This window comes from Strigops habroptila, chromosome 1 (assembly GCF_004027225.2).
Source record: "Strigops habroptila isolate Jane chromosome 1, bStrHab1.2.pri, whole genome shotgun sequence".
In the NCBI taxonomy this organism is placed as follows: Eukaryota; Metazoa; Chordata; class Aves; order Psittaciformes; family Psittacidae; genus Strigops; species Strigops habroptila.
In genome coordinates, this window is record NC_044277.2 from 1,086,431 (window position 1) to 1,113,104 (window position 26,674).

At 55.0% G+C, this 26,674-nt stretch overlaps 2 protein-coding genes across 5 annotated transcripts; one reads left to right on the forward strand and one right to left on the reverse strand.

Annotated features, from left to right (window-relative positions):
• The first annotated feature begins 1,784 nt into the window (after window positions 1-1,784).
• Window positions 1,785-8,731, forward strand: NAPRT (nicotinate phosphoribosyltransferase). 2 transcript variants are annotated; one of them, XM_030500184.1, is made up of 13 exons: window positions 1,785-2,000; window positions 2,798-2,925; window positions 3,031-3,113; window positions 3,291-3,421; window positions 3,498-3,613; window positions 4,813-5,006; window positions 5,732-5,872; window positions 5,997-6,081; window positions 6,314-6,394; window positions 7,072-7,174; window positions 7,294-7,451; window positions 7,692-7,799; window positions 7,938-8,731. In XM_030500184.1, exons 1-13 carry the CDS (start codon window positions 1,814-1,816, stop codon window positions 7,995-7,997), a joined length of 1,575 nt encoding a protein of 524 aa, XP_030356044.1. In that variant the 5' UTR covers window positions 1,785-1,813; the 3' UTR covers window positions 7,998-8,731. The 2 variants fall into 2 exon arrangements, with proteins under 2 accessions (XP_030356044.1, XP_030356035.1); XM_030500175.1 differs by having other exon boundaries at window positions 1,792-2,000; window positions 2,798-3,113.
• Window positions 8,732-9,477: 746 nt separating this feature from the next.
• On the reverse strand, window positions 9,478-26,665 carry LOC115613961 (ubiquitin carboxyl-terminal hydrolase CYLD-like). 3 transcript variants are annotated; one of them, XM_030500083.1, is made up of 15 exons: window positions 26,606-26,665; window positions 23,544-24,009; window positions 23,188-23,463; window positions 22,226-22,295; window positions 21,260-21,480; window positions 20,536-20,689; window positions 18,960-19,098; window positions 17,729-17,839; window positions 16,547-16,638; window positions 15,633-15,699; window positions 14,124-14,256; window positions 13,718-13,826; window positions 13,398-13,516; window positions 12,163-12,382; window positions 9,478-11,777 (listed from the first exon to the last, which is right to left on the reverse strand). In XM_030500083.1, exons 2-15 carry the CDS (start codon window positions 24,003-24,005, stop codon window positions 11,593-11,595), a joined length of 2,358 nt encoding a protein of 785 aa, XP_030355943.1. In that variant the 5' UTR covers window positions 24,006-24,009; window positions 26,606-26,665; the 3' UTR covers window positions 9,478-11,592. The 3 variants fall into 3 exon arrangements, with proteins under 3 accessions (XP_030355943.1, XP_030355935.1, XP_030355955.1); XM_030500075.1 differs by lacking the exon at window positions 26,606-26,665 and adding an exon at window positions 26,281-26,392; XM_030500095.1 differs by lacking the exon at window positions 26,606-26,665 and adding an exon at window positions 25,293-25,472.
• Window positions 26,666-26,674: the final 9 nt, after the last annotated feature.

Here is a 26,674-nt window from a genome sequence, read left to right on the forward strand (position 1 = left end):
TGTGTGCTGCTCGCCATGCAGTGTCCCATCACCCTGGTCCCACGTGCCCGTGTCACTTGTACCACCCGTGCCCAGTGCCCCATATGCCTGGGGTCATGGGCATCCTCTGGTGTCTGGGTATCCTGTGTGCTGTCCTCCCTGTGCCATGTGTCCCTTAAGCCACCACTGTCCCATATGCCTGGTGCTAGGAATGTTGTGTCCTGGGTACCCAGTGTCCCATCTGCCTGCTCCTGTGTGCTGCCATCCCTGTGTCCCCATGTGCCCTTGTGTGCAGCCATTCCTGCTGCATGTGCCCCATGTCCCTGTGTGCTGCCATCCATGTGCTCTGCATCCACTGCATCCTTGTGCCCCATTTCCCCTCTGTGCTGCCATCCTTGTGTGTCCTATGTCCCCGCGTGCCCTGTCCCCTCTCTGCTGCCATCCCGATGTCCCCATGTGTCTGGTGTCCCCAGGTACTCCATCCCTGTGTGTCCTGCATCCTTCTCCTCAGTGCACTGCCATCCTTGTGTGTCCTGTCCCCACTGTGTGCTGCCATCCCCGTGTCCCCATGTGTCCTGTGTCCCCATGTGCTGCCATCCCTGGTCCCATCCGTACCCTGTGTGCTGCCATCCGTGCACCCTGTTTCCCCTCTGTGCTTGTGTCCAGTGTCCCCATGAGCCCGGTGTCCCTGTGTGCTCCATCCCCGTGTGTCCAGTGTCCCCATGTGCTGCCATCCTTGTGTGTCCTGTCCCCACTGTGAGCTGCCATCCCTGTGTCCTGGTGTGCCCTGTGTGCTGCCATCCCCGGTGTCATGTGTACCCTGTGTGCTGCCATCCCTGCACCCTGTTTCCCCTCTGTGCTTGTGTCCGGTGTCCCCATGAGCCCGGTGTCCCTGTGTGCTCCATCCCCATGTGTCCAGTGTCGCCGTGTGCTGCCATCTGTGAGTGTCCTGTCCCCGCTGTGTGCTGCCACCCCTGGTGCCATGTGTGCCCTCTGTGTTGCTGTGCCCCGCTTCCTCTCTATGCTGCCCTCCTTCTGTGTCCAGGATCCCAATGTGCTGCATCCCGTGTCCTGCATCCCCTGCATTCTGCCACCACTGTGTGCCCGCTGTCCCCTGCCTGCTGCCACCCCTGTGTGTCCTGTATCCCCTGTATGCTGTTATCTATGGGGTCCTGCCCTGTCTGCTGCCACCCCTGTGTGTCCGGTGTCCTCTCTGTGCTGTTATCTATGGGGTTCTGCCGTGCCACCCTTGTGTGTCCGCTGTTCCCTGCCTGCTGCCACCCCTGTGTGTCCGGTGTCCCCTGCCCGCTGCCATTCCTGTGTGTCCAGTGTCCCCTGCCTGCTGCGACTCTTGTGTGTCCAGTGCCCCCTGCCTGCTGCCACCCCTGTGTGTCCTGTATCCTCTGTATGCTGTTATCTATGGGGTCCTGCCCTGCCTGCTGCCACCCCTGTGTCTGCTGTCCCCTGCCCGCTGCCACCCCTGTGTGTCTGCTGTCCCCTGCCCGCTGCCACCCCTGTGTGTCTGCTGTCCCCTGCCCGCTGCCACCCCTGTGTGTCCGGTGTCCGCTGTCCCCTGCTCGCTGCCACCCCTGTGTCTGGTGTCCCCTGCTCGCTGCCACCTCTGTGTGTCCGGTGTCCCCTGCCCGCTGCCAGCCCTGTGTGTCCGGTGTCCGCTGTCCCCTGCTCGCTGCCACCCCTCATGCCGTGACCCGTCCCCTTTGCGCTCCATGCCCTGTCCCCTTCCCGTGCCCTGTCCCGCCGGGTCCCTCCTTCCCTCCCTCCGGGCCTCCGTGTCCCGCCTCCCGCCGCTCCCAGGCTGCCCCGCGCGGGGGCCATGTCTCCGCTGACCGACCTCTACCAGCTCACCATGGCCTACGGGCACTGGCGGGCCCGGCGGCACCGCGCCCCCGCCGCGGCTGAGCTCTTCTTCCGCCGCGGGCCCTTCGGCGGCTCCTTCGCGCTGGGCGCGGGCCTGGCCGAGGCGCTGCGCTGCCTGCGGGCCTTCCGCTTCTCCAACGCGGGTGCGTGCGCGGCGGGGTGCGCCGGGGAGGGCGGGCAGAGAGTCCCCCCCCCACCTCTGCGTCCAGCGGTGGTGTCCCCAACACGAGAGGGACGTGGAGCTGCTGGAGCGAGCCCAGAGGAGGCCCCGGAGCTGCTGCGAGGCTGGAGCAGCTCTGCTCTGGAGCCAGGCTGAGAGAGCTGGGCTGGGGCAGCCTGGAGAAGAGAAGGCTCCTGAAGGGGAGACCTTAGAGCAGCTCCAGTGCCTAAAGGGGCTCCAGGAAACCTGGAGAGGGGCTTTGGACAAGGGCCTGTAGGGACAGGCCAAGGGGAATGGCTTTAACCTGCCAGAGGGGAGACTGAGATGAGCTCTGAGGCAGAAGCTCTTCCCTGTGAGGGTGCTGAGGCGCTGGCACAGACTTTTCCCAGAGAAGCTGTGGCTGCCCCATCCCTGGCAGTGTTCAAGGCCAGGTTGGACACAGGGGCTTGGAGCAACCTGCTCTAGTGGAAGGTGTCCCTGCTCGTGGCAGGGGTTGGAACTGGAGGAGCTTTAAGGCCCCTTCCAACCCAAACCATTCCAGGATTCTATGTCCAGTGTGACACGGGGGGTGGTGGACATGAACGGCTCTCAGGGAAACATGGGAGACACTTGGACACCCTCCATGAGAGCAGAGGGGAATCACTCAGAGGCAACTTGGGGGCCCAGGGTACCCCCTATCTCATTCCATCTCTTGTTGGGTGCTCTGTGGTGCCCCTGCCCATATGGGACGTGTCAGTGGGCACCACCAGCCCCAGTCCTCACCAAGCTCTGCCCCTGCAGACGTCGCCTACCTGCGCTCCGTCCTGCCCAGCACCACCGAGGACGCCTTCTTCGAGTACCTGTCCACGCTGGACGCCTCCGAGGTGACCGTCTCGGCCGTGCCGGAGGGCTCCGTCGTCTTTGCCAGGGTGGGACATGCTCCGTCCCCTCCCATGCTCTGGAGGGGCCGTGGGGCTGCCGGCTGCCCACGTCCCTGGGGAGGCCGGGACGTCAGCGCCGAGGTGTCCTCGCAGGTCCCGTTCCTGCAGGTGAAGGGGCCGCTGCTGGTGGTGCAGCTGCTGGAGACCATGTTGCTGTGCTTGGTCAACTACGCCAGGTAGGGACACATCCTGCTTCGGGCACCCAGCTGCTGGGGACAGCATCATCTCCTCTGTGCCAAACTCCCCCGTCCACTGTGGTTGAGTGGAGAAGGTCCTGAAGCCGCCCTCCCCTTGGCTGTGTGGTGGCTCCATGTTCAGCCTGGCTTGGTGTGACGTGTCCCTTTCTCCCCTAGCCTGGTGGCCACGAACGCTGCCCGCTTCCGCCTCCTGGCTGGTCCAGACGTGAAGCTGATGGAGATGGGGCTCCGCTGCGCTCAGGGGCCGGATGGTGCCCTTTCAGCTTCCAAGTACTCCTACATCGGGGGTGAGTGATGGCCTCTGGTGGCCGGTGGCACCGTGGCTGTGTCATTACTGGTGTGTCCCCTCGTCCCTCCTCACAGGCTTCGACAGCACCAGCAATGTCCTGGCGGGGAAGCTCTATGACATCCCGGTGCGTGGCACCATCGCCCATTCCTTCATCATGTCCTTCACCTCGCTGGAGGAGGTGCAGCCCCGGGTGAGCGTTGCTGTGGGCAGGGGATGGGATGGGATGGAGTTGAGAATGGGGATGGAGATGGGAATGGGGATGGAGATGGGAATGGGGATGGGGATGGGGATGGAGATGGAGATGGAATGGGGAGGGAGGTGGGGATGGGATGGAGTTGAGAATGGGGACGGAGATGGGGATGGGGATGGAGATGGGAATGGGGATGGAGATGGGGATGGGGAGGGAGATGGGGATGGGGATGGAGATGGGAATGGGGAGGGGGATGGGGATGGAGATGGGAATGCGGATGGAGATGGGGATGGGGATGGAGATGGGAATGGAGAGGGAGATGGGGATGGAGATTGGAATGGGGATGGAGATGGGAATGGGGAGGGAGATGGGGATGGAGATGGAGATGGAATGGGGAGGGAGCTGGGGATGGGGATGGGATGGAGTTGAGAATGGGGACGGAGATGGGAATGGGGATGGAGATGGGAATGGGGAGGGAGATGGGGATGGGGATGGAGATGGGAATGGAGAGGGAGATGGGGATGGAGATTGGAATGGGGATGGAGATGGGAATGGGGAGGGAGATGGGGATGGAGATGGAGATGGGAATGCGGATGGAGATGGGGATGGAGATGGGAATGGAGAGGGAGATGGGGATGGAGATTGGAATGGGGATGGAGATGGGAATGGGGAGGGAGATGGGGATGGAGATGGAGATGGAATGGGGAGGGAGCTGGGGATGGGGATGGGATGGAGTTGAGAATGGGGACGGAGATGGGAATGGGGATGGAGATGGGAATGGGGAGGGAGATGGGGATGGGGATGGAGATGGGGATGGAGATGGGATGGAGTTGAGAATGGGGACGGAGATGGGAGTGGGGATGGAGATGGGAGTGGGGATGGAGATGGAATAGGGACGGAGATGGGGATGGAGATGGGGATGAGGATGAGATGGAGTTGAGAATGGGGACAGAGAGGGGAATGGGGATTGAGATGGAAATAGGGAGGGAGATGGGGAGGGAAATGGGGATGGAGATGGGAATGAGGGTGAAGATGGAATGGGAATAGAGATGGGATGGAGATTGGGATGGAGATGGGGATGGGCATTGGGATGGGGATGGAGATGGGGATGTGATGAGGATGGAGATGGGATGTGATGCTCTGCCCATGGCCTTGCTGCTGGCACCGTGGAGGATGGAAAGCCCCTGTTCCCCGGGCAGGAGCTGCTGCCACGGGCAGGAGGAGACCCAGTGGATCTCCTGGCCCTGGCCATGGCGTGGCTGCAGCGGGTGTGCGAGCTGCTGCAGACCCCTCCTGAGAGGGCGAACCGGGGGGAACTGGCTGCGTTCGTGTCCTACGCCATCACCTTCCCCAGTGACTTCCAGGGGCTGCTGGACACGTATTGTGTGAGGAGGTGAGAGCACCCGGTCCCACAGGGTGGATTGTCGCTGTGGCAGAGGGGACAGGGACATCTCTCCTTGCTTGGTGGCCTTGAAGCAGGGATAGAATCATAGATCCCTACACTGATGAATTCTGCCTTTATAGAGTCATGGAATGGTTTGGGTTGGAAAGGACCTTAAAGCTCATCCAGTTCCAACCCTCTGCGATGAACAGGGACAACTTCCACTAGAGCAGGTTGCTCCAAGCCCCTGTGTCCAACGTGGCCTTGAACACTGCCAGGGATGGAGCATTTACCACTTCCTTGGGCAGCCTGTTCCAGTGCCTCACAGTGAAGAATTCCTTCCTTACATCCAACCTGAACTTCCCCTGTTTCAGTTTGAACCCATCACCCCTTGTCCTATCGCTCCAGTCCCTGATGAAGGTCCCTCTCCAGCATCCTTGTAGCCCCCTTCAGACCCTGGAAGCTGCTCTGAGGTCTCCACGCAGCTTCTCTTCTCCAGGCTCAACAGCCCCAATGTTCTCAGCCTGGCTCCATACAGGAGCTGCTCCAGCCCCTGCTCATCCTCGTGGCCTCCTCTGGCCTTGCTCCAACAGCTCCATGTCAACATAAGAACTACATGGAGCTCTTGGATTTTCCACTTGCAGTTTCACCATTGCCTGATGGACCTGCTGCTGGATCCACCCTAGGTCCCCGTCCCACCAACCAAAGGACATTAACCCTCTCCTCCTCCATCCCAGGAGCGGGTTGCCCAACTTCTGTGCGGTGGCTCTGGCGCTGCAGCAGTTGGGGTACCGCGCCATCGGCGTGCGCCTGGACAGCGGGGACCTGGCCCAGCAGTCCAAGGAGATCCGCCGGGTGCTGCGAGCCTGTGGTGCTCAGTGAGTCCTGCACCAACGCTGCGCTGGGTGCCAGCGCTCCTGGCTTCACCCCCCCCGGCTCTTGGGGGTGATGGGAGTTATGGGTCCTGCCAAACCCTTCGCCCCGTCCCTTGCTCCTCACCAGCTTCCAAGTGCCCTGGTTTGAGACCATCCCCATTGCTGTCAGCAACGACATCAGCGAGCAGAGCCTGGAGGAGTTCATCAGGGAGGTGAGATGGCTCCTGACAGGGGCTGAGATGGCACCTTGGCCTTTGGTGGGGTGGAGATGACAGTCACCGGGGACTCTCTCTTTGAGAACAGAGAAGAGTCTCCTGAATAGGACAAATAAGGCATTTTGGGTGGGATGGATGGACAGACACCTCTGAGCAGAGCATCTCTGCCCTGCCCCACGGCTCTGGTGGTGATGGGCTGTTGATGGTCTCTGTCTCCTCTTTGCACCAGGGGAGTGAGATCGACATGATCGGCATCGGGACCAACCTGGTGACATGTCCCCTGCAGCCATCCCTGGGCTGTGTCTACAAGGTACTGATGGCAGCAGCTCTTGGTCCTGCTTGGCTTGGGGAGCTCCTGGTATCTCCTGGGGATGAGCAAAGGGAGATCCAGCCCCAAGGGATGATGCTGGTGTCAAGTCAGAGTGGTTTGGGTTGAAGGGACCTTAAAGCTCATCCAGTTCCAGACACGGGCAGGGACACCTTCCACTAGAGCAGGTTGCTCCAAGCCCCTGTGTCCAACCTGGCCTTGAACACTGCCAGGGATGGGGCAGCCACAGCTTCTCTGGGCACCCTGTGCCAGCGCCTCAGCACCCTCACAGGGAAGAGCTTCTGCCTCAGAGCTCATCTCAATCTCCCCTCTGGCAGGTTAAAGCCATTCCCCTTGGCCTGTCCCTCCATCCCTTGTCCAAAGCCCCTCTCCAGGTTTCCTGGAGCCCCTTTGGGCACTGGAGCTGCTCTGAAGTCTCCCCTTCATGGACATAACGTTCATGAGAGCACTGCAGTGAGAAGCTTGCAGGCAGGAGATGTCCAATTTTGGGGTGGTTTGAGGGGTTTTCATCATTTCCACCGCTGGTTGCCCCAGTGGCCTCCTCAGCTCATGCAGACACCCATAGAGGACACAGAGCTCAGCAGGTCCTCAGCACCAGCATGAGCTGGTGCATGTGACAGAAATAAGGTGTCCATCCCCTTAACCTCCTTCTCCTGCAGCTGGTGGAGGTCAATGGCTCCCCGTGCCTGAAGCTCACAGAAGATGAGGAGAAGATGACAATCCCAGGGACAAAGATGATCTACCGGCTCTATGATGCTGCTGGTGAGCTGGGAGACCCTTGTCACTGTCCTACCCCATTGACCTGTGTCCCTACTCCTGCTCCATAACCCTGTCCCCGATGTCTTATGCACCCCCTGGTCTCTAACATGGTCCCCCTGCAGGTCACCCCTTCATGGACCTCATGGCACTGGAGGAGGAGCCCTCACCCAGGGCAGGGCAGGAGCTGGTGGTCCGTGTCCTGGGGCAGCTTGGTGAGACCAGCAAGGTCGTGCCCACCACCGTGGAGCCCCTTCATCACACCTACTTCAGAGATGGCCAGGTCAGGGGTGGCTCTGCTGGTCCTTCATGTTGGGTGAAGGACCAAGCCACGGTGGTGGTGTCTTGGCCACTGTGGATCAAACTGTTAAATCCCTGTTACGTTGTGTCTGAGATGGTCCCTGCTCCAACCAAGGTGCCACCATGGACGTGGTGCCATCAGAGTCCGGCCTGGAGCTGGCTCGTTGGGGCTCGGTGACCATCTCCCCCCCATGGTCATGGTCGTGCATCTCCATCCCTGCAGGTGTGTGAGCCTCTGCCCAGCCTGACCGAGGTGAGGACCCACGCTCAGGTGTCCCTCAGCATCCTCAGCCCCGCTCACCGCCGGCTCCACGACCCACAGCCCTACCCGGTACATCCACTGTGGCACCATCAGTCCACCCCCAGGGACCCTGCCCAGCACTGGTGGCCTGAATGTGGCTCCACCAGAGCATGGACACGGGGCTGCAGCTCCCCATGGGGCTCATTGTCCACCCTTGCTCCCGTGTAGGTGGCAGTGACAGAGAAGCTCCACCAGCTCCTCACCACGCTGCAGCAGGCCAGCCAGTGAGGAGGTCCCTGCTCCTCCCCTGCTTGGGACCAGCTCTTCTTCATGCTCTTTTGAAGACCAAGTGACTACATTGGGCTCAATGGCTTGGTGCTCAGCTGAACACCCTGCAGGAACTGGAAGAGCACCTGGATGATCTCAAAGCTGGGAGCAGAAGGATGGGGCAGGTGGAGCTGGGAGGTCCTTCTGGAAGGGATGGTCATTCCCTGCCCACCTTGGTGGCCCTGCATCTTCTCCCATGATGGTGCTGCCCACCTCAACGCTCTTGCCAAACCTTGTGCCTTGTGCTGTGGCAGCACTGGCCACGCTGGTGGCCCTGTCCTGTACCTTCAGTGGTGGCAGCTCACACTGAAGCTCCTCCGTGGCACTAGAAACCAAGGCTTGAGTGTACAAGAAGGGCTCCTACCATGGAAGCGTCCTCTGGGACATCCCTGGCAGATGCACTTTGCCCTTTCTCTTTAGGCTTTGGCTCTGTGGCCACATTCCAGCTCTTCCCCTTTTATATGGAGGTGGAGGCCAACTCCTGGTTGATGCCAGCTCCACGTTGGCACCTGCACTCTGCAACCTGCTGTTCCTTAATCCTTGGAATTAGCTTCATTCTATGCAAGAGCTGAAATAAAAGCCTTTACCCAACTCCACCCACCCCCTGTGGCTGCTTTGGTCCCTCAAAACTCAACTTGAATGTAACATCCTTCTCTTCCCTGTATCTAACTGAATAAAGGTGGCATGAAAAGCAAGTGTTGACCCATGAGAGCAGTTGGGGGTGACCCCCAGGTGCCAAGTGGCACCATATGGCCCTAATTCCAATGAAGATCCCATTGTAGCTCCACGGGGGTAGGGACATGTCCAGGCAGTGAGTGGGTGAAGGCTTTAGGAAAACAGGAGCAAGAAAGGCTGGGGATGGAATGGGAAAGAAACCTGCAGAGACTCAACCAAGATGTGAAGAGCTTCTCTGATCCTGCCCTGGTGAGACCTTGGCACAGGGTGCCCAGAGAAGCTGTGGCTGCCCCATCCCTGGCAGTGTTCAAGGCCAGGTTGGACACAGGGGCTTGGAGCAACCTGCTCTAGTGGAAGGTGTCCCTGCCCGTGGCAGGGGTTGGGACTGGAGGAGCTTTAAGGTCCTTTCCAACCCAAACCATTCCATGTTTCCATGTTAAATCTGCAACAAGGAGATGGTCAATCCTTTCCCCTGAGCTTGCAAAATACACAGACCCAAAAGTGTCATGTTCAGACCCAAAAGTGCCACATACCCATGGAAAAGGTGCAGTGAGGACAAGAGGGAAATGCCCAACCAGCACCCAGGACCAGTTGTGGTTTAGATCTTTGCAGCACACATTGAGGGAGAAGGGGAAGAACTTAACAGAGCTCACCAAAGCCTTGGGTGCTGGCCTCTTGTTTCCAGACAAGGCTGGAGGTTGCTGGTGCAGTGCTCCAGCTCTGGCACTGGATCACACTGAGCACGGTAAGAGAGAAAACACAAAACTCCAGGAAAACCAGGAATAGTTTGCTATTAAAAGTTGCATTTTTAGAGCAGAATCCCCAGAGACAGAGAAGTCCAACCCCAGCGTACCTGAGTCGAGAGAGTCCTGAGGTCTAAGGAGAGAAGGACTCAAGAGCAACTTGAAGTAGATGAAGGCAGTGAGCTTCAGCACCCTCAGCACGGCCACAGGGGAGCAGCTCATCAGCACAGGAGAAGGATAAACCCACCCCTGGGATGATCTGCTGCTCTCTCCTTGTCAGGCTCTTCACCTCTGGTGCTTTGGCTTTGCCCAGACCCATTTTGGGTGGCTCCAAGGATGGAGAATCCATGATCTCTTTGGAAACCTGTACCAGAGTCTGTCATCCTCATGGTGAAGAAGCCTTTCCTGATGCTCTGAAGGAACCTCCTGTGTTCCTGTTTGTGCCCAGGGCCTGTTGTCCTACCACTGGGCACCACGGAGAAGATCCTGGCTGTCTCTTTGCACCCTCCCTTCAGACATTGATGTTTCCCCCCAGTCTTTTCTTCTCCAGGTTGAACAGTCCCAACTCTCTCAGTGTTTCCTCATGGGAGAAATGCTCCAGTTCAGCTTCACAGCCCTTTGTTGGACTCTCTCCATGTCTCTCATCCTGGGGAGCTCCAACTGGGATCCAATACTCCGGTTGTGGCCTCACCAGTGCTGAGCAGAGGGGAAGGATCCTCTCCTTGACCTGCTGGCAACGCTTTGGCAGCCCAGGACATTGTTCACCTTCTCTGTCCTCATGGTCAACGTGGTGGTGAGGCTCAAATGCTCAACAGAGACAAGTGGAAGCTGACTTGACTTAACTGTGTGGTAACAACCTGGGTTCATTCCACACCAGCCACCACATACAGACGTGAGACACGTCAGAAAGCAGCTACAACCATCAGGCTGTGAGGTCCCCTTTAGCATCACAACCTCTGCTGTCAGCCAAAAAAGTACCTAAAGCTGTACCCTGCATTAAAGAGGGAAGAAAAAGAGCAGGAGGAGGATTACAGCTGCACATCCGGAGCTCCTGGATGCATCCACTTAGGATGTGGGGTCCTGGCAGTGCAATTTGGGGCACCCCAGTTCATCACTGACTCCTGGAACAGCTTCTTCCTGCCATGACAGCATGAGCTTAATGGCAGAAAACCTCCAGTCTGCACGTTTATCTAGTCGAAGGAATGACAATTCCCACCTCAGAGACCTTTCTACAGTCACAGCAAACCCAAGAGTGCTCTTTTTTGCCCTTGGAATTCTATTATTGGTCTTTGGATCTCAGGAGTGGGTGCAGAGATGGGACAGAAAGTGCTTAAAGTGAGATTAAAACACCCCATCGTGCAGCAACAGTGCAGCCTTTGCAAGAAAGAGGAAGCAAAACACCTTGTTCCTCTGCTCCATCTTCCTTCCAGTTTTGTTCTGGAGAGAAACATGGATTTTCAAGCCTGTTTTGCAGCTCAAGACATCCAGTGACCTCACGGTTGAAAACAGGGATGGTGGGTACAAGTGCTGGGTAAGGGAGGTGCAGCCACCTCAAGGACCCACCTTTAGGTGTGGGGCACATCCCAGACCCCAAGAAACCCTCATCCTGAGCCATGTCTTCACCACAGTGGTGCAGCTCACACCTCCTGGGTCGCTCACTGCACAAGTCCATGCGAGGATGGTTTATGCAGGGTAACACTCTGCTTTTCTTGTGCTCTTTGCAAACCTGAGGAGAACTGTTCATGTCTTGATTAAATACTGGTCCTCAGCTTGATAACTGCTCAGGTTTTCCTTAAATGCTGGTCCTAGCTCATCATTGGAAGGGAGAAAAGGATGTTGGGGAGGACTCTGAGGTAGGGCAGAGCTGCAGAGTGGGGAGGAAAGAAGGTGGAAAGGGAAGGGAGGGAATAAGAATGGATTTGAGTGTAAGGAATTCAGAGTCCAGGTCTGCTGGAAGTACAAACTCTCACTTGACAGGATTTAACTAACCCAGGCTGCTGTGTACAGCTTCATACCAGACACTTGGAAGAGGCAAGAAGAGGCTGAAGTGCAAGTTTGGTGTACGCAGACTTGGCTGCTCTCACTGATGCCAAGCTCCAGGGTTGATCCATGGTCATGTTCCCAACACCTCATCAGTGTCACTTGTAAAGTGCCATCTTCTTGCTCTGGTACATGTACATGTAGGCATCACAGAAGAGGCGCTTGGCCACTCCATCCATGTCCCGAGGCTGCTCCAGGGCCAGCGCAGCCAGTGGCAAGTCCAAGTATTTGGCAACTTCAGGGCACAGGGTTACTGTGGGAATGTTGAAGCCATTTTCACCACCTAAGAGAGAAAGGAAGAAAGACCAAACCAGGTCCTAAGGGACCTACAGCTCAAGCAGACACCATCATTAATGGGTCCAAACTGAAAGAGGGGAAGTTCAGGTTGGGTATAAGGAAGAAGTTCTTCCCTGTGAGGGTGGTGGGACATTGGAACAGGGTGCCCAGAGAAGCTGTGAATGTTCCATCCCTGGCAGTGTTCAAGGCCAGGTTGGACAGAGCCTTGGGTGACATGGTCTAGTGTGAGGTGTCCCTGCCCATGGCAGGGGGTTGGAACTGGATGATCTTAAAGTCCTTCCCAACCCAACCCATTCCATGATTCTATGATCACACTCAACGTGGTGCCTCCACCTGAGAGATGTGGAGGCCATGTGGGGAAGTGTCCTCACCGTGTCTGTCGGCCATGCTGTCGAAGAACATCCAGTGGTCATTCTCAGGGCCATACTTCACAAAGGACACATAGTGACTGGTCTCGATGCAGAGCACTGCAAAGAGCTCCATCTTCTCATGAGGGACCTGCTGGCAGCCCCGGGGGCTCCGGGTGTGGAATTCCTCTGGGATGTGCAGCTCTCTTGGCTTGTGGGCTTTGCGGCGGTAGTGGGAGTGAACCTGAGGAGAGAGGATTTGGGGGGTTGGAAGTGGATGATCTTAAGGTGTTTTCCAATTCAAACCATCCTGTGATGGGGTGGCACTGCTGAGAGGGCAGAATTGAACCTGGCCTGCTACAAAGAGGAGGGTGCAGGGGTCAGATCCTCAGTTTATTCCCCACTGCTCTGACTCCCATGGTCCCTGCATCATAGGGAATGGAACTGCATCATCAGGCTTCATAGAATCCTGGAATGGTTTGGGTTGGAAAAGATCTTAAGATCATCCAGTTCCAAGCCCCTGCCATGAGCAGGGACACCTTCCACTAGAGCAGGTTGCTCCAAGCCCCTGTGTCCAACCTGGCCTTGAACACTGCCAGGGATGGGGCAGCCACAGCTTCTCTGGGCACCCTGTGCCAGCGCCTCAGCACCCTCACAGGGAAGAGCTTCTGCCTCAGAGCTCATCTCAATCTCCCCTCTGGCAGGTTAAAGCCATTCCCCTTGGCCTGTCCCTCCATCCCTTGTCCAAAGCCCCTCTCCAGGTTTCCTGGAGCCCCTTTAGGCACTGGAGCTGCTCTAAGGTCTCCCCTTCAGGAGCCTTCTCTTCTCCAGGCTGCCCCAGCCCAGCTCTCTCAGCCTGGCTCCAGAGCAGAGCTGCTCCAGCCCTCGCAGCAGCTCCGTGTGTTGTTGCCCCACAGCTGACACAATACCCCAGGCTTGGCAGCAAGAAGCTGGGATGGGAACTCGCCACCCCCCAAGAAAGGCCAGGAAGCTGTAGGAACGCTCCTGGTAGGACAACAGGGAGGGCCCAGTGCTCTGTTTGTGCTTATTTAGGCTCTCTGTAAGCAGAGGGTTTAGTAATATGTGGCACCAAACCCTGCTCATACTGATGTGGTGGTGGGACTGATGCTCAGGAAGAGGCCCTGAACATTCCTCCTGAAAGGCTGCAGGGCCAACATGGGAAAGGAGGGAATTCTGGGGGGTTCAATCTGCTGTCAGCACCAAAGCAGGTTTGATGAGCAGCCAAAGAAGATGAATACCTGTCTGGAGCAGGAGCTGCAGAACTGCTTCAGGCCCGTAGCTGCAAACACCTTGTCTTTGAAACACTCTGAACACTCCAAGGTGGCAACATCACCACACAGGCAGCACTCCCTGGGACCTGCAGGGGCAACAGGGGTGTGAAGATGGGTCTTCTCCAGCTCTCACCTGAAATCCAGCTTGTCCTGCCAAAACTGGTGTTCAGGGCAGAAGAATCACACCATGATCCCAGCCCACATCTGCTCGAACCCAAAGAGGTGAGACCTGTCACCTGGTTCCTCACAGGCCCAACCAGCAGCTTTACCACAGCCCAACAACTTACTGTCAAGCAGCAGATCTGTTATATCCAGCTCCAAGGAAGGAATGATTTTGCTGAACATTTTATATTCCTTCCCAAAACGTGGCATTTGGATTATGAAGCAAGATGGGATCTGCGGAAAGAAAGTCAAACAAGTCACCCTGTGAGAAGAACCAAGCTCCAAAGACCCTTCTCTCCACATTGCTATTGGGAGTAAAGGCTTTTTGCTCTGGTTAGTCACAAGATGAAATGGCAACAGGGAAAGTACAGCCCTTTTCCCAGGTCATGCTGAGATTCCCAAGGCTCTTGGGACCGTATCCTGCTGCTTTGTAGCGTTGGATATCAGACTCCAGGATATCAGCACAAGTATGTTGGAGGAAGCAAGAAAGAGGCAGCAGAGAGCAGTGTAGGCAGAAGGCTCTGGGCTCACCTCCACTAGCTTCAGATCAGAGGAGAGGAAGGAGCGTTCCACTAACTGCTGCACGTCAGGAACCACCAGATCCTCCTGTTTGTCCATAAATATCTGGTAACAGTAACAGTCCTGCTCCTTCTGGCCTCCTGACCTGCAAGGAGCAGGCATGGGGCTTGTTTATGTGGTGTCACAAACATGGGAGCTCCCAAACGTCGGGGGTTTGTCCTGCAAGAGCTTCTGCACCAAAGGGCTGCTCGGTGCAACACTGACACGAAGCTGGTTTTCCACCCAGCAATACTGATTTCTCAGCCTGGAGAAGAGAAGCTGCGTGGAGACCTCAGAGCAGCTTCCAGGGTCTGAAGGGGGCTGCAAGGATGCTGGAGAGGGACCTTCACCAGGGACTGGAGTGATGGGACAAGGGGTGATGGGTTCAAACTGAAACAGGGGAGATCTAGGTTGGATATAAGGAAGTTGTTCCCTGTGAGGGTGCTGAGGCGCTGGCACAGGGTGCCCAGAGAAGCTGTGGCTGCCCCATCCCTGGCAGTGTTCAAGGCCAGGTTGGACACAGGGGCTTGGAGCAACCTGCTCTAGTGGAAGGTGTCCCTGCCCGGGGCAGGGGGTTGGAACTGGATGAACTTAAGGTCCCTTCCAACCCAACCCATTCCATGATAAATAATTGCCATGAGAAGAGGATACAAACACCATCTTCAGCCTCATTATCCCTCTGTAGCATCACATCCTGCTCCTACGAGCAAAACTCAGCTTCCCTTCCTTGATGGAGATATTAAAAGAGGCTTCAGCGTGCTTTAAACCCAGTGCCCTACAGCAGAACCAAACTCCTCCTCAGATGAAGGCTCTATTCACACCTTCACACACAGACCTCGGTGCATTCAGAAGGTGGGGGAGATGTTCTGCACGTAACTCACCCCCTGCAGCCCTCAGGCAGCACAGAAAGGGTTTCCTTCAGCTGACCCTGTGCAGAGGAGCTGCAGCACAGAGCCAGCTTTGTGCTCAGCCTTTCCAAGCACTCCATGATCTGCAGCTTGACTGGCACCTCAACAAAGCAGCACAGAAAGCAAACAATCCCTTTCTGTGCTCCTCAACAGCCCAGTTATTTTTGGCTTCCTTCAGCCTCTCATCCTCTTTGTAGAGGCCTGAAAATGTGGGAGTGCATCCATGGAGTGCCTGTTTGAGAGGCTGCAGGATCTGAGCCAGCTTGGCAGGTCTGGACACATCCCAAACGCATCCAAAGGCTGTCAGATGTTTCTTGCTCTGCACTGAAGTTGGACACTGGGTTTCTCAAAGCACTGCTGGCTCTCCCTGAGGTGACACAAGGGGTTTAGCACAGTTCTCTGAAGGTGGCACCTCCAGAAGTGTCTTTACCTGGAATGTGTCACCTGGAACAAGATCCCAGGGGGGAACTGTGCTTCCAAAGCCACAATGAAAGGGTGTAAGTAACACCCAGTGACTGTGAGGTGGGAACTAAAGAGCCTGGGTGAGATGGATCACTTGGACATGAGAACTTACTGCAGTTTCAAGAGTGGTTCTATCCCCAAGATCTGATGCATGATGAGATTGAGGAATTCCTCAGGATCTGGAAGGCGAGAGAAAAGCATGGATCAAACCACACCAGGAATACTCTCACCCCAGTGCATCCAGAAGGCAAAAGCTGCCAGATCAACATGAACCAGCATCTCCTGAACGTGGAATGTCCTGGTTTACTCTAGGTAAGGGGAAAATGGGGCTAAATTGGGGTGAGCATGAAGAAACCAAACCAGCCTTCACATACTGCACTCTGAGAAGCCTGAGACCATCAGCACCAGCTCAGAGGCTTTAATGGACTGTTACTAACACCAAAAGTATAAACTCCAAGTGAAATCTGGGACAACTCTGGAAATTCAAGCAACTGAACAGCAGTTTTAAACTATCCCTGGCTAAAATCAACACCTAATAGTACAAACCACAAGTGTTGCTCACTGACACGACACCTGGTTCTGGAGGAATTGATGCCACTTTTTTACTATCTAGATACTCAGAGGTTGTTGAAGTGATGTTTGGCATTGGTGTGATCCATTTCCTTGTTGTAAACTACACAGGGCCTTGCTATGGGAATGGGATTGCAACCAGAGGTTGGTGGGCTTCAGCTGGAGGATGTTCCTGCTCATTGCAGGGGGTTGGAACCAGATAACCTTTGAAAGTCTCTTCCAACCCACAATTCCCATCTTTCCATCAGACTTCAGGATGAATTTTCAGCTGAAAAGAGTTTTAAGAGCTGAAAACACACGAGATGTGCATCTTTCTGGAAGGGAACACGTAATGCATGCAGCAGGCATGGTCATGCACGTGCCTGGAAGCAGCACACGGTGACGGTGTCAGCCTGGTGCCTGGATGAGGCAGCACCCAGGGAATGAGGCCAGGGAAGGCCCCAGAGAGCATCTTACCTTTCTCAGCGTTGGTAAAGCTTGAACATTGGCCTTTGTCAGTCAGCTGCTCCCTGAGGTGCATCACGCTCCTGGCCTTGACAAAGCCAGTCCTAGAAACAAGAAGGAGCTGTAGGTGATCTCTCCAGGGTATGGAATGGTTTGGGTTGGAAGGGACCTTAAAGCTCATCCAGCTCCAAGCCCCTGCCACGGGCAGGGACACCTTCCACTAGAGCAGGTTGCTCCAAGCCCCTGTGTCCAACCTGGCCTTGAACACTGCCAGGGATGGGGCAGCCACAGCTTCTCTGGGCACCCTGTGCCAGCGCCTCAGCACCCTCACAGGGAACAACTTCTGCCCAAGAGCTCATCTCAATCTCCCCTCTGGCAGGTTAAAGCCATTCCCCTTGTCCTGTCCCTCCATCCCTTGTCCAAAGCCCCTCTCCAGGTTTCCTGGAGCCCCTTTAGGCACTGGAGCTGCTCTAGGGTCTCCCCTTCCCGCAGCAGAGGGGGAGGATCCCCTCCCTGAGCTGCTGCTCACGCTCTGGGGGTGCCCTCCCCAGCACACAGTTGGCTTTTGGGCTGTGAGTACATGCTGCCAGGTCATATCCCATTTTTCATCCTCAAGTCCTTCTCTGCAGGGCTGCTCTCACCCAGAACTCAGCATCACAGAACACCCCAGGATTGTATCTATGTATATTTATATGTACCAGTGCCAGGACAGCTCAAGGAAGATGCTAATGTCTGATGTTCAGCTCTCCATGCCTCTCTTCCACACCTCTCTAGGGAGGATGAGGAAAGAATCTGGTATCTTTGGCTCAAATTCCAGAGAATTTAGCTCTCATGCCATGGTTTACCCTCCTCCAGCCTGGCACTGACACTGCTTTTGGGCCTAACTGCTGCTGAAGCAGTGTCACTGCTCCATCAGCCCCAGGTTTCCCTCCAGAAGTGGTCTGAATCCCAGGAATCCTCCTTTCACGAGGCTTCCTTCTGAGCAGGAGATCCTCATGCACATGCAATAGGAGTTGTGACAGCCTTAGAACCCAGGGAAAGGATTAACTTTGGGATGAAGACCTTGGGATGTGCTTGGCAGGAGGAACCCTCCAGGGAATCCTTTCCCTCAGTGACAGGTACCATCTAGAAGGGCAGCAGAGAAGGTGTGAAGGCAGAGGGATGACTTCCAGCATTCCCACATATTATACTCACCTTCGGAGGGGATTAACAATCTCATCCCTCAGAATGCTCTGGACATTCCTATCACACAGCAGGAAGGGCTTGAAGAGCATGGAGTCCACCACAGATGTACAGGAGAAGAGGCTGTGAAAACAGAGTGATGGGTGAAGTATTTGCAGCAATAGTTAGAACCAAACTGTTGTGCCCGGTGACACTTGGTGGCTTTGATTCTCAACAGTCCATGCATGCAGTTACACAAGGGTGAGTGACAGCACATCTCCACGGTGAGAGAAACCACATCTGGTTTAATGAACACTGGTAGAAAGCAAGGAAACAGCTCAGAGACAGTGAGAGCTCGTACTTTGCAGCCCAAACTGCTCAGGAGAGGGCACCACTGAGGCCTTTTTCCTCTCCAAACAGTGAAGCTGGGACCTCCTGGGTGGTTTCTTTGACTTGTTTCCAGCCAGTGCCTCCAGTGATAGAGTCAGCACGGTGCCAGGATCTCTCACCACCCTGCACGACAGACACACGGTACCTCAGGTGCTGTATCAGCACCAGTGTGGCAGCAGGACCAGGGCAGGGATTGTCCCCCTGTGCTGGGCACTGGGGAGGCTGCACCTCGAATCCTGTGTCAGTTCTGGGCCCCTCACTCCAAGAGAGACATTGAGGTGCTGGAGCAGGGCCAGAGAAGGGAATGGAGCTGGTGCAGGGCCTGGAGCACAAGTGTGATGAGGAACGGCTGAGGGACCTGGGGGGTTCAGTCTGGAGAAGAGAAGGCTCAGGGGGACCTTCTCGCTCTCTGCAACTGCCTGACAGGAGGATGGAGCCAGGAGGGGGCTGGTCTCTGCTCCCAAGGAACAAGGGATGGGACAAGAGGAAACGGCCTCAAGCTGCACCAGGGGAGGTTTAGATGGAGCTGAGGAACAATTCCTTCCCCAGAGGGTGCTCAGGCATTGGAACAGGCTGCCCAGGGCAGTGCTGGAGTCACCGGCCCTGCAAGTGTTCAAAAGCCATGTATTTGAGGCCTCAGTGCCACAGGTTAGTGGTGGCCTTGGCAGTGCTGGAGAATGGTTGGACTTGATGATCTTAAAGGTCTTTTCCACCCTGGTTGATTCTGTGTGTGATTCTGTGTGCACTCACGAGGGGTACTCCAGGGTCTGAGAACAAAGCACCTCGGAATTCCAGGGAAATGCTGCAGTTTAGGGCTCTCCCCAATTCAAAAAGCACTCATTTAGTGAGCTGGCACCACCCAACAGGTCCTTACCTGAAGAGAGCTGCATCCATATAGCAGGAATTACAATGGCCTTGGATCCCCTTCATCCGCCCTCGCAGGACACGCACCGCTGCCTCGTTCCTGAGGGGAGGAAAACTGTCTGGAGCCTGGGGAAGATCTTCTTGTCCTCCTGCAAAGAGAAGCAACATCCTTGAGCTTCCCACCTTGTCTGGGGCAGCTCTGCCTTTCCCTGATGCCATTCCCTGCTCCGAGGTCAGCACCAGGCTCCTCTGTGCTGCTCCCGCTGGGACACAACCACAACTGGGATGAAGAATTGTCTCCTCAGTGATTCCTTTACTGGAAACAAAGCCAAACCCAAACCATCTCATCTTCACCAGAGACACGTCCTACCAATCCATACCCACCTCTGCCAGGTAGAACAAGGAGCTACAAAGAGCTGGTGCTGTGTTATATGGAAGGTTGGGATCTACCTGTCCTGGTACTCCGGGAGCAAGAGGACAAACAGGCAGCTTTAATGCTGGTCTGTCATCTCAAGCTTCAAAGGTGGCCTCCTCAATCTGCTCTTTCCTGGTTTCTTCAGCATTCTCCCCTTGTAATTCAATCCCCTCTCTTCAGCATGCCCTTAAGACAGTTTTCCATGTCCCTACTTCCAGTTTTGGGGCAGTTCCTACAGGAATCCTGCTGTCTCACCTCCAGTCATCTCGTTTACTGCTTCTAAATGGCTCATTCATGTTGGATGCTGTGCTCTGGAGGAATTTCTTCCTGTTGAAATGAAAATACTGACCTGTTCTTCTTGAGAAGGACTTATCATCACATCAAACTCTACACTACAGCTGATTTAACACTTTCTCCCTTTCCAAAGGCCTTCCCTATCAGCATCCTTAAAACTGGCATCTTTTGGGACACTCAGACGAAGTGAAGAATATCAAACCACTGGTTAAGACACTCTGCAAGAGGCTTCTCCATAGTGTGCCTTGTCCCTCCCTCCCCTCTCCCTAGTGGGCCCTTGTGAATCTCATGAGGTTCTACAAGGCCAAGTACAAGGTCCTGCATGTGGGGGGGCAATGGGGCAATCCCAAGCACAGACATAGGCTGGGGGGAGACTGGATGGAGCAGCCTGAGGAGAAGGACTTGAGAACCTCAATGTGACCCAGCAGTGTGTGCTTGAGCCCAGAACCCCCCATGTCCTGGGCTGCACGCCCAGAGCGTGAGCAGCAGCTCAGGGAGGGGATCCTGCCCCTCTACTGTGTGAAGGGGAGACCTTAGAGCAGCTCCAGTGCCTAAAGGGGCTCCAGGAAACCTGGAGAGGGGCTTTGGACAAGGGATGGAGGGACAGGACAAGGGGAATGGCTTTAACCTGCCAGAGGGGAGATTGAGATGAGATATAGGGCAGAAGTTGTTCCCTGTGAGGGTGCTGAGGCGCTGGCACAGGGTGCCCAGAGAAGCTGTGGCTGCCCCATCCCTGGCAGTGTTCAAGGCCAGGTTGGACACAGGGGCTTGGAGCAACCTGCTCTAGTGGAAGGTGTCCCTGCCCGTGGCAGGGGGTTGGAACTGGAGGAGCTTTAAGGTCCTTTCCAACCCAACCCATCCCATGATTCTATCTTACCATAACCCACGAGGCTCAAGTCGCTGCTGTGTGAGCTCTGGAAGCGAACGTCGGGCTGGCAGCACTGCAGCTTCACGAAGAGGCCGCGCTTCGGAGCACAGTGGAAGTAGTATTTGCCCAACCATTCGCCAGCAGTGACCCCCTTATCTTCATCCTGGGAAGAGAGCAGTGAGGGATAACATCAGAGCAGCCTTTCCATGAATCCCCTATATTACCATTTAGTATTGTCAGAGCTGTTTAGTTTGGTCCCATTTGTTTTGACTGTTTTCATTCCCGTTTCCATCCCTGGCAGTGTTCAAGGCCACGTTGGACACAGGGGCTTGGAGCAACCTGCTCTAGTGGAAGGTGTCCCTGCCCATGGCAGGGGTTGGAACTGGGTGATCCTAAGGTCCTTTCCAACCCAAACCATTCTATGATTCATTTATTCTGGCCATGTTCTGAACCTCCTGATGCTGTTTGTAGGACTCATGATTATCCCACCCCACATTCCAATCACACTGTGCTGGAAGAGAGTGAACCAAGCCTCATAATCCCTGCACAAGGTCCTCTCCCCACCCTAAGGGAAGGCCCAACCGGGTGCTTGCCCTCACAGTTCACTCTCTGATACATCAGAGGCCCAAATTAGGCTGTGAAACACACAAGCTGAAGGTCTTAAAAGGGAAGAGCAACCAAGAGCAGCCCGCTCTGATACCCCATTTCCCAGCAGGAAATGTTTGCTCCTCACCAGCTCAACTCCTGCCATCTTGTGCTTGATCTGGGGCAGGTAGCCCAACCAGCGGATGATTCCTGAGACCCGAGTTCCTTTGTCCAAGGTGATCTGGACCATGGAGTTCACTTCCAAGGCTGAATTGCCGCCGTCACACTCCTCACCGCTCTCACTGAGCTCTTGTTTCATCTGGTTTGGGGGTCCCAAGCCCATGGTGGACTCAAAGGGTGAAAATAAACCTAGTGGGTAAGACAGAGTGTCAAGCGAGGTAGGAAGGAAAGACACCTGATGACAAACACCTCTGGATCTCCTCTAATACCAGGTCTGCTTTGAAACTCCAGACCACAGAGACAAGCATGAAGCCAAGCACCAGACACACAAGGTGTAATTCCCAGTGATATGGCCAAGCTGGTCTAACAGGCTGAAAAGGGATGAGCCTGCTCCTTGCTTCCCTGCTCAAGGCTGCACACTCCCGGCTCTCCCTGGTCCTGGAGCTAATCGAGCCCTTCTGAACTACTGGAACAGCAGAAGGGGTCATTCCCAAGTTATTTTTCTGCCTTTAGTGAGATGAATCAACTCCGTGAAGAGTCTAATGATGGTTCCAGAGAGATTCCACTGATTTCTTGTCTTGTCCAATGACTCAGACCATCACTGTGCCTTTCTGAGTCTGTCTGGCATCAGGATGAGGCTCCTGCTCCATATTCTCCAGGTAAATTAAAGACTCCTTAACTGCTGGTGCCTTTTCCTTTAGGAAATACTTCTGCCCTTCAATTAGTCCCTCTCTTCTTCCTGTCAAGCTCAGCTTTAGTTGCCTAATACAAAGGATTTTGTCCAGAGAGACTTTTCCACGGAGCTTCTCTGCCTCCTGATCAACTCTGCTGGGATTAGCTGAAGCTTTTGTTGGATTTTGAGCTCATCAGGGAGAAGAAATAAATGCTAACCCCCCAGGAACACACAGGGAAGACACATCTGATGATAACTTACTTTGCAGGTTCTCCTTCACAACAGAATCCAGAGGGATTTCTCTGAAAATGTCAGTTGTTCCTTCCTCTTCCTGAAAAGAGAGAAGAATTTATCAGCTAAATGCTTTAGCAGCCATCGGGCATTCCTGGAACATGAACCAACTTCTCAACCAGGCCTGGAAAGTTTGTATGGAACCTCATGGCTCTTTTAGGATGGGTGGAGAAGTGATTCAGAGCAGCCCTGAGGAGAAGGACTTGGGGGTGTTGGGTGAGGAGAAGCTCCCCATGAGCCGGCTTCAGTGTGTGCTTGAGCCCAGAACCCCCCCGTGTGCTGGGCTGCACCCCCAGAGCATGAGCAGCAGCTCAGGGAGGGGATCCTGCCCCTCTGCTGCGGGAAGGGGAGACCCCACTTGCAGCACTGTGTGCAGTGCTGGGGTCCCCAACATCAGAAGGACATGGAGCTGTTGGAGCAAGGCCAGAGGAGGCCACGAGGATGAGCAGGGGCTGGAGCAGCTCCTGTATGGAGCCAGGCTGAGAACATTGGGGCTGTTCAGCCTGGAGAAGAGAAGCTGCGTGGAGACCTCAGAGCAGCTTCCAGGGTCTGAAGGGGGCTACAAGGATGCTGGAGTGGGACTCTTCATCAGGGATTGGAGTGATAGGACAAGGGGTGATGGGTTCAAACTGAAACAGGGGAAGTTCAGGTTGGATCTAAGGCAGAAGTTGTTCCCTGTGAGGGTGCTGAGGCGCTGGCACAGGGTGCCCAGAGAAGCTGTGGCTGCCCCATCCCTGGCAGTGTTCAAGGCCAGGTTGGACACAGGGGCTTGGAGCAACCTGCTCTAGTGGAAGGTGTCCCTGCCCGTGGCAGGGGGTTGGAACTGGAGGAGCTTTAAGGTCCTTTCCAACCCAAACCATTCCATGACTCTATGTTCCTTCCACCTCTTTAAGCCCCCCAAACCCAAGACAAGGCATCAAGGCTGCTCTTACCGGACAGACTTTAACAAACCACTGGGTTCCCTTCCTGTAAACTGCCATGGCTATTCCTTTGGTGAGCACCTCGTCCACGTAGAAGCTAACTGCATCTCCCACTTTGACAGGGACCACCTCCTCTGCAGCTGCTTTTGGCTTCTGTTTCCCATAGTTTTCATCTGGAGTAAACTGGACTTTGCTAAACGGCAGGAAGATCCCACAGTTCTTCTTACACTTGAAATACTCAGTGCCATGGTAGGACCCATCGCTGCGCCCTCTGTTTTCTCCTTCACCCTGAAAACAGGAGAGAAAAACCCATTACACACACAAAACATGAAGGGAAAACAGGGAAGTCTCTTTCTTGACCACTTTACCTGTAACTCCACCCCAAAGAAGAAGGGAGACAACACAGCAGAAGCGCTTCTATAAATGCTCCCAATGTAACGGATGATTCCAGGGAAATACTGGTGCTCAACCTCAGCCATCACCCTGTGGCCTGGCGCAGCCCTCAGAGCTGCCTCCAGGTTCCCCCTGTCCAAGAAGTAGTTCAACCGGTCATAGTGGTTGCTGATGGCCAGGAGGAAGGAGGCCACCTTCTCAGGCACGGGCTGAAGGATCTCCATGTTGATGGTGACGGTGGAGCTGTCGTCCAACATGATGACCCTCAAGAAGCAAATGGGGCGTCTGTCGTCGGAGAAGTTGCGCAGGTAACTCCTCTCGCTGCAGAAACACAAGTTTCCAGCTTGGAAGAACTTGCTGCCGTAGGAACAGTCTTCTGTCAGGAGGTAATAGCAGTTGCCATCCCCTGAGGAAGGCAGGAGGTTGGTCATCGTCATTGCCCTGGGTTGGGAGAGAGGAGATGGTCACACAGGGGAAGATATATGGGTGGTAAGAGTCAGAGAATCAACCAGGTTGGGAAAGACCTTGAAGAGCATCAAGTCCAACCATTATTGCAGGATTGAGAAGAATTTAGGTGGAAGAGGCATCAAGCCCAACCCCATGCTTGAAGCGTGTTGCTCAAAGTCTCACCCAGTTGAGTTTTGAGCATCTCCAAGGACATAGATTCTATGGAACCTCCCTCATCCCTTTGGCCAGTGCTTGATCACCCTCACAGTGAAAACAGAAAGGAATTCCATCTATCCAGGGTTTTCCATGTTCCTGCTAATCCCTGTTGCTGCCTCTCCTCCCAATGTGTATCCATAGGAAGAGTTTGGGTCTGTCTTGTCTACTAAACTGAGCTTTACTAAGCTCTACAGAGCAGCATCTCCTCATCTGTCTGTTCTCTACAACACCACAGCTTCTCTGGGCACCCTGTGCCAGCGCCTCAGCACCCTCACAGGGAACAACTTCTGCCTCAGAGCTCATCTCAATCTCCCCTCTGGCACGTTAAAGCCATTCCCCTTGGCCTGTCCCTACAGGCCCTTGCCCAAAGCCCCTCTCCAGGTTTCCTGGAGCCCCTTTAGGCACTGGAGCTGCTCTAAGGTCTCCCCTTCAGGAGCCTTCTCTTCTCCAGGCTGCCCCAGCCCAGCTCTCTCAGCCTGGCTCCAGAGCAGAGCTGCTCCAGCCCCCGCAGCAGCTCCGGGGCCTCCTCTGGGCTTGTTCCAGCAGGTATTAAATGAATGAAAAGAAACCAGAGGTACATTTTTGTGCTTATTTTGAGCCAAATTCAAGCCAAATTCTCATTTCTAGGCCATGGAGGAAAGTAAGAAAGGAAAAGAGGTGTCACCTGGAAGAAGTTTCTTAAAACATGGAAGTGGAGAGAGAAGGAATTGAGCAGATGTAATTAAGGGAAGTAGAAACACACGCGGGGCACTGCAGCAGGAAGCAGGAATGCAGCTGCTCACAAGATCAATAAATGGGTGGATTGGGAGGAAAATGTAGGCAAAGCTTGGATAGAAGAACTGCCCAGAGCTCAAGGAAGAACCTCACTGGAGATTAATCATGGAATGGGTTGGGTTGAAGGGACCTTAAAGCTCCTCCAGCTCCAACCCCTGCCCGGGCAGGGACACCTTCCACTAGAGCAAGTTGCTCCAAGCCCCTGTGTCCAACCTGGCCTTGAGAAAGCTCAATATTCCAAAGGATTAGGAAAAGAGAAATCACTGCTTGTGTTGGAAAAACATCACCCGATGCCTGATCAGATCCTGGAGCTTCCCTGGCGTTTGGGATCATTGTGGCAGCGTCCTACAGGAACAGTTCCCTCTGGGGTGACCGCTGCGAAGTCACGGGACACTCTATGGGGTTACACAGGAGCAGGAGGTGGAAGAAATCTCTCAGCACGCAGCAGTTCCCTTATTTCCCATCCACGTAACTCACTGCTGAGGTTTTACAGCTCTGGCAGCAGAGCAAAGGCTTGAAATCCTGTGATTCTGAAAGGATGGAGTTAAAGAACAACATCCCGCGTCCCAAACCCTCCCGATTCCATCTTCCACTTTCAGGGCCTTGGTTTTACTTCACATGTGGTTTGGTTTTTAAAGTTCCTTCTCCACAAGGAGAAGAACAAACCTCCCTGTGCACAATCAAGTGTTTTCTCATCAAAATCCCAAGAATCAGCCTTTTTCCTCATCAAACCCCAAGAATCAGCCTTTTTCCTCATCAAACCCCAAGAATCAGCCTTTTTCCTCATCAAACCCCAAGAATCAGCCTTTTTCCTCATCAAACCCCAAGAATCAGCCTTTTTCCTCATCAAATTCCCAGTAATTAACCATTTTCCTGATGAAAACCCAAGAATCAACCATTTTCCTCATCAAATTCCCAGTAATTAACCATTTTCCTGATGAAAACCCAAGAATCAACCATTTTCCTCCTCAAATTCCCAGTAATTAACCATTTCCCTCATCAAAACCCAAGAATCAACCATTTTCCTCCTCAAATTCCCAGTAATTAACCATTTCCTTCATCAAATCCCCAATAATTAACCATTTTCCTGATGAAACCCCCAAAATCAACCCTTTTCCTCATCAAAACCCCACGAACACAGCGTTTTCCTCACCAAAACCCAGGCACAAACCATCTTCCTCCTCGCACCCTAAGAACAAACCATCTTCCTCATCAACCTCGGGAATAATCCCCCTCTTTCCCCACAGCACACGCACGATTCCCTCCCGGATTCCCTCCAACGGGCAACACCGGGGCTTGTGCTGCCCCAAACCGCGCCGAATCCCAATGGATTCCGCTCATGGAACCAGGCAGGCGCCAAGTGACCGGTCTCAACGCGGGGTCACGGCAGTAAATGGAGCCGGCTGCAGGCTCTGCCCCTCAGGTACCGGCGGGGGACGGGGACACACGGCGGCGGCCCCATAGGGACGGGGAAGGGGCTGCTGCGGGGCGATGACCGCGGGGGGGCGGGCACAGGGGAGCCGGAGGGGGGTTCCCGGTGGGGTTCCGGGGGGTTCCCGGCGGGGCTCGGGCCCGGTCCCCCCCGTCCCCCCGCTCTCACCGTCCGCGCCGCCCGGCCCCGCTCTTCCGCGTCTGGCGACGCCGCTGCCGCCACCACAGCGCCGCTTCC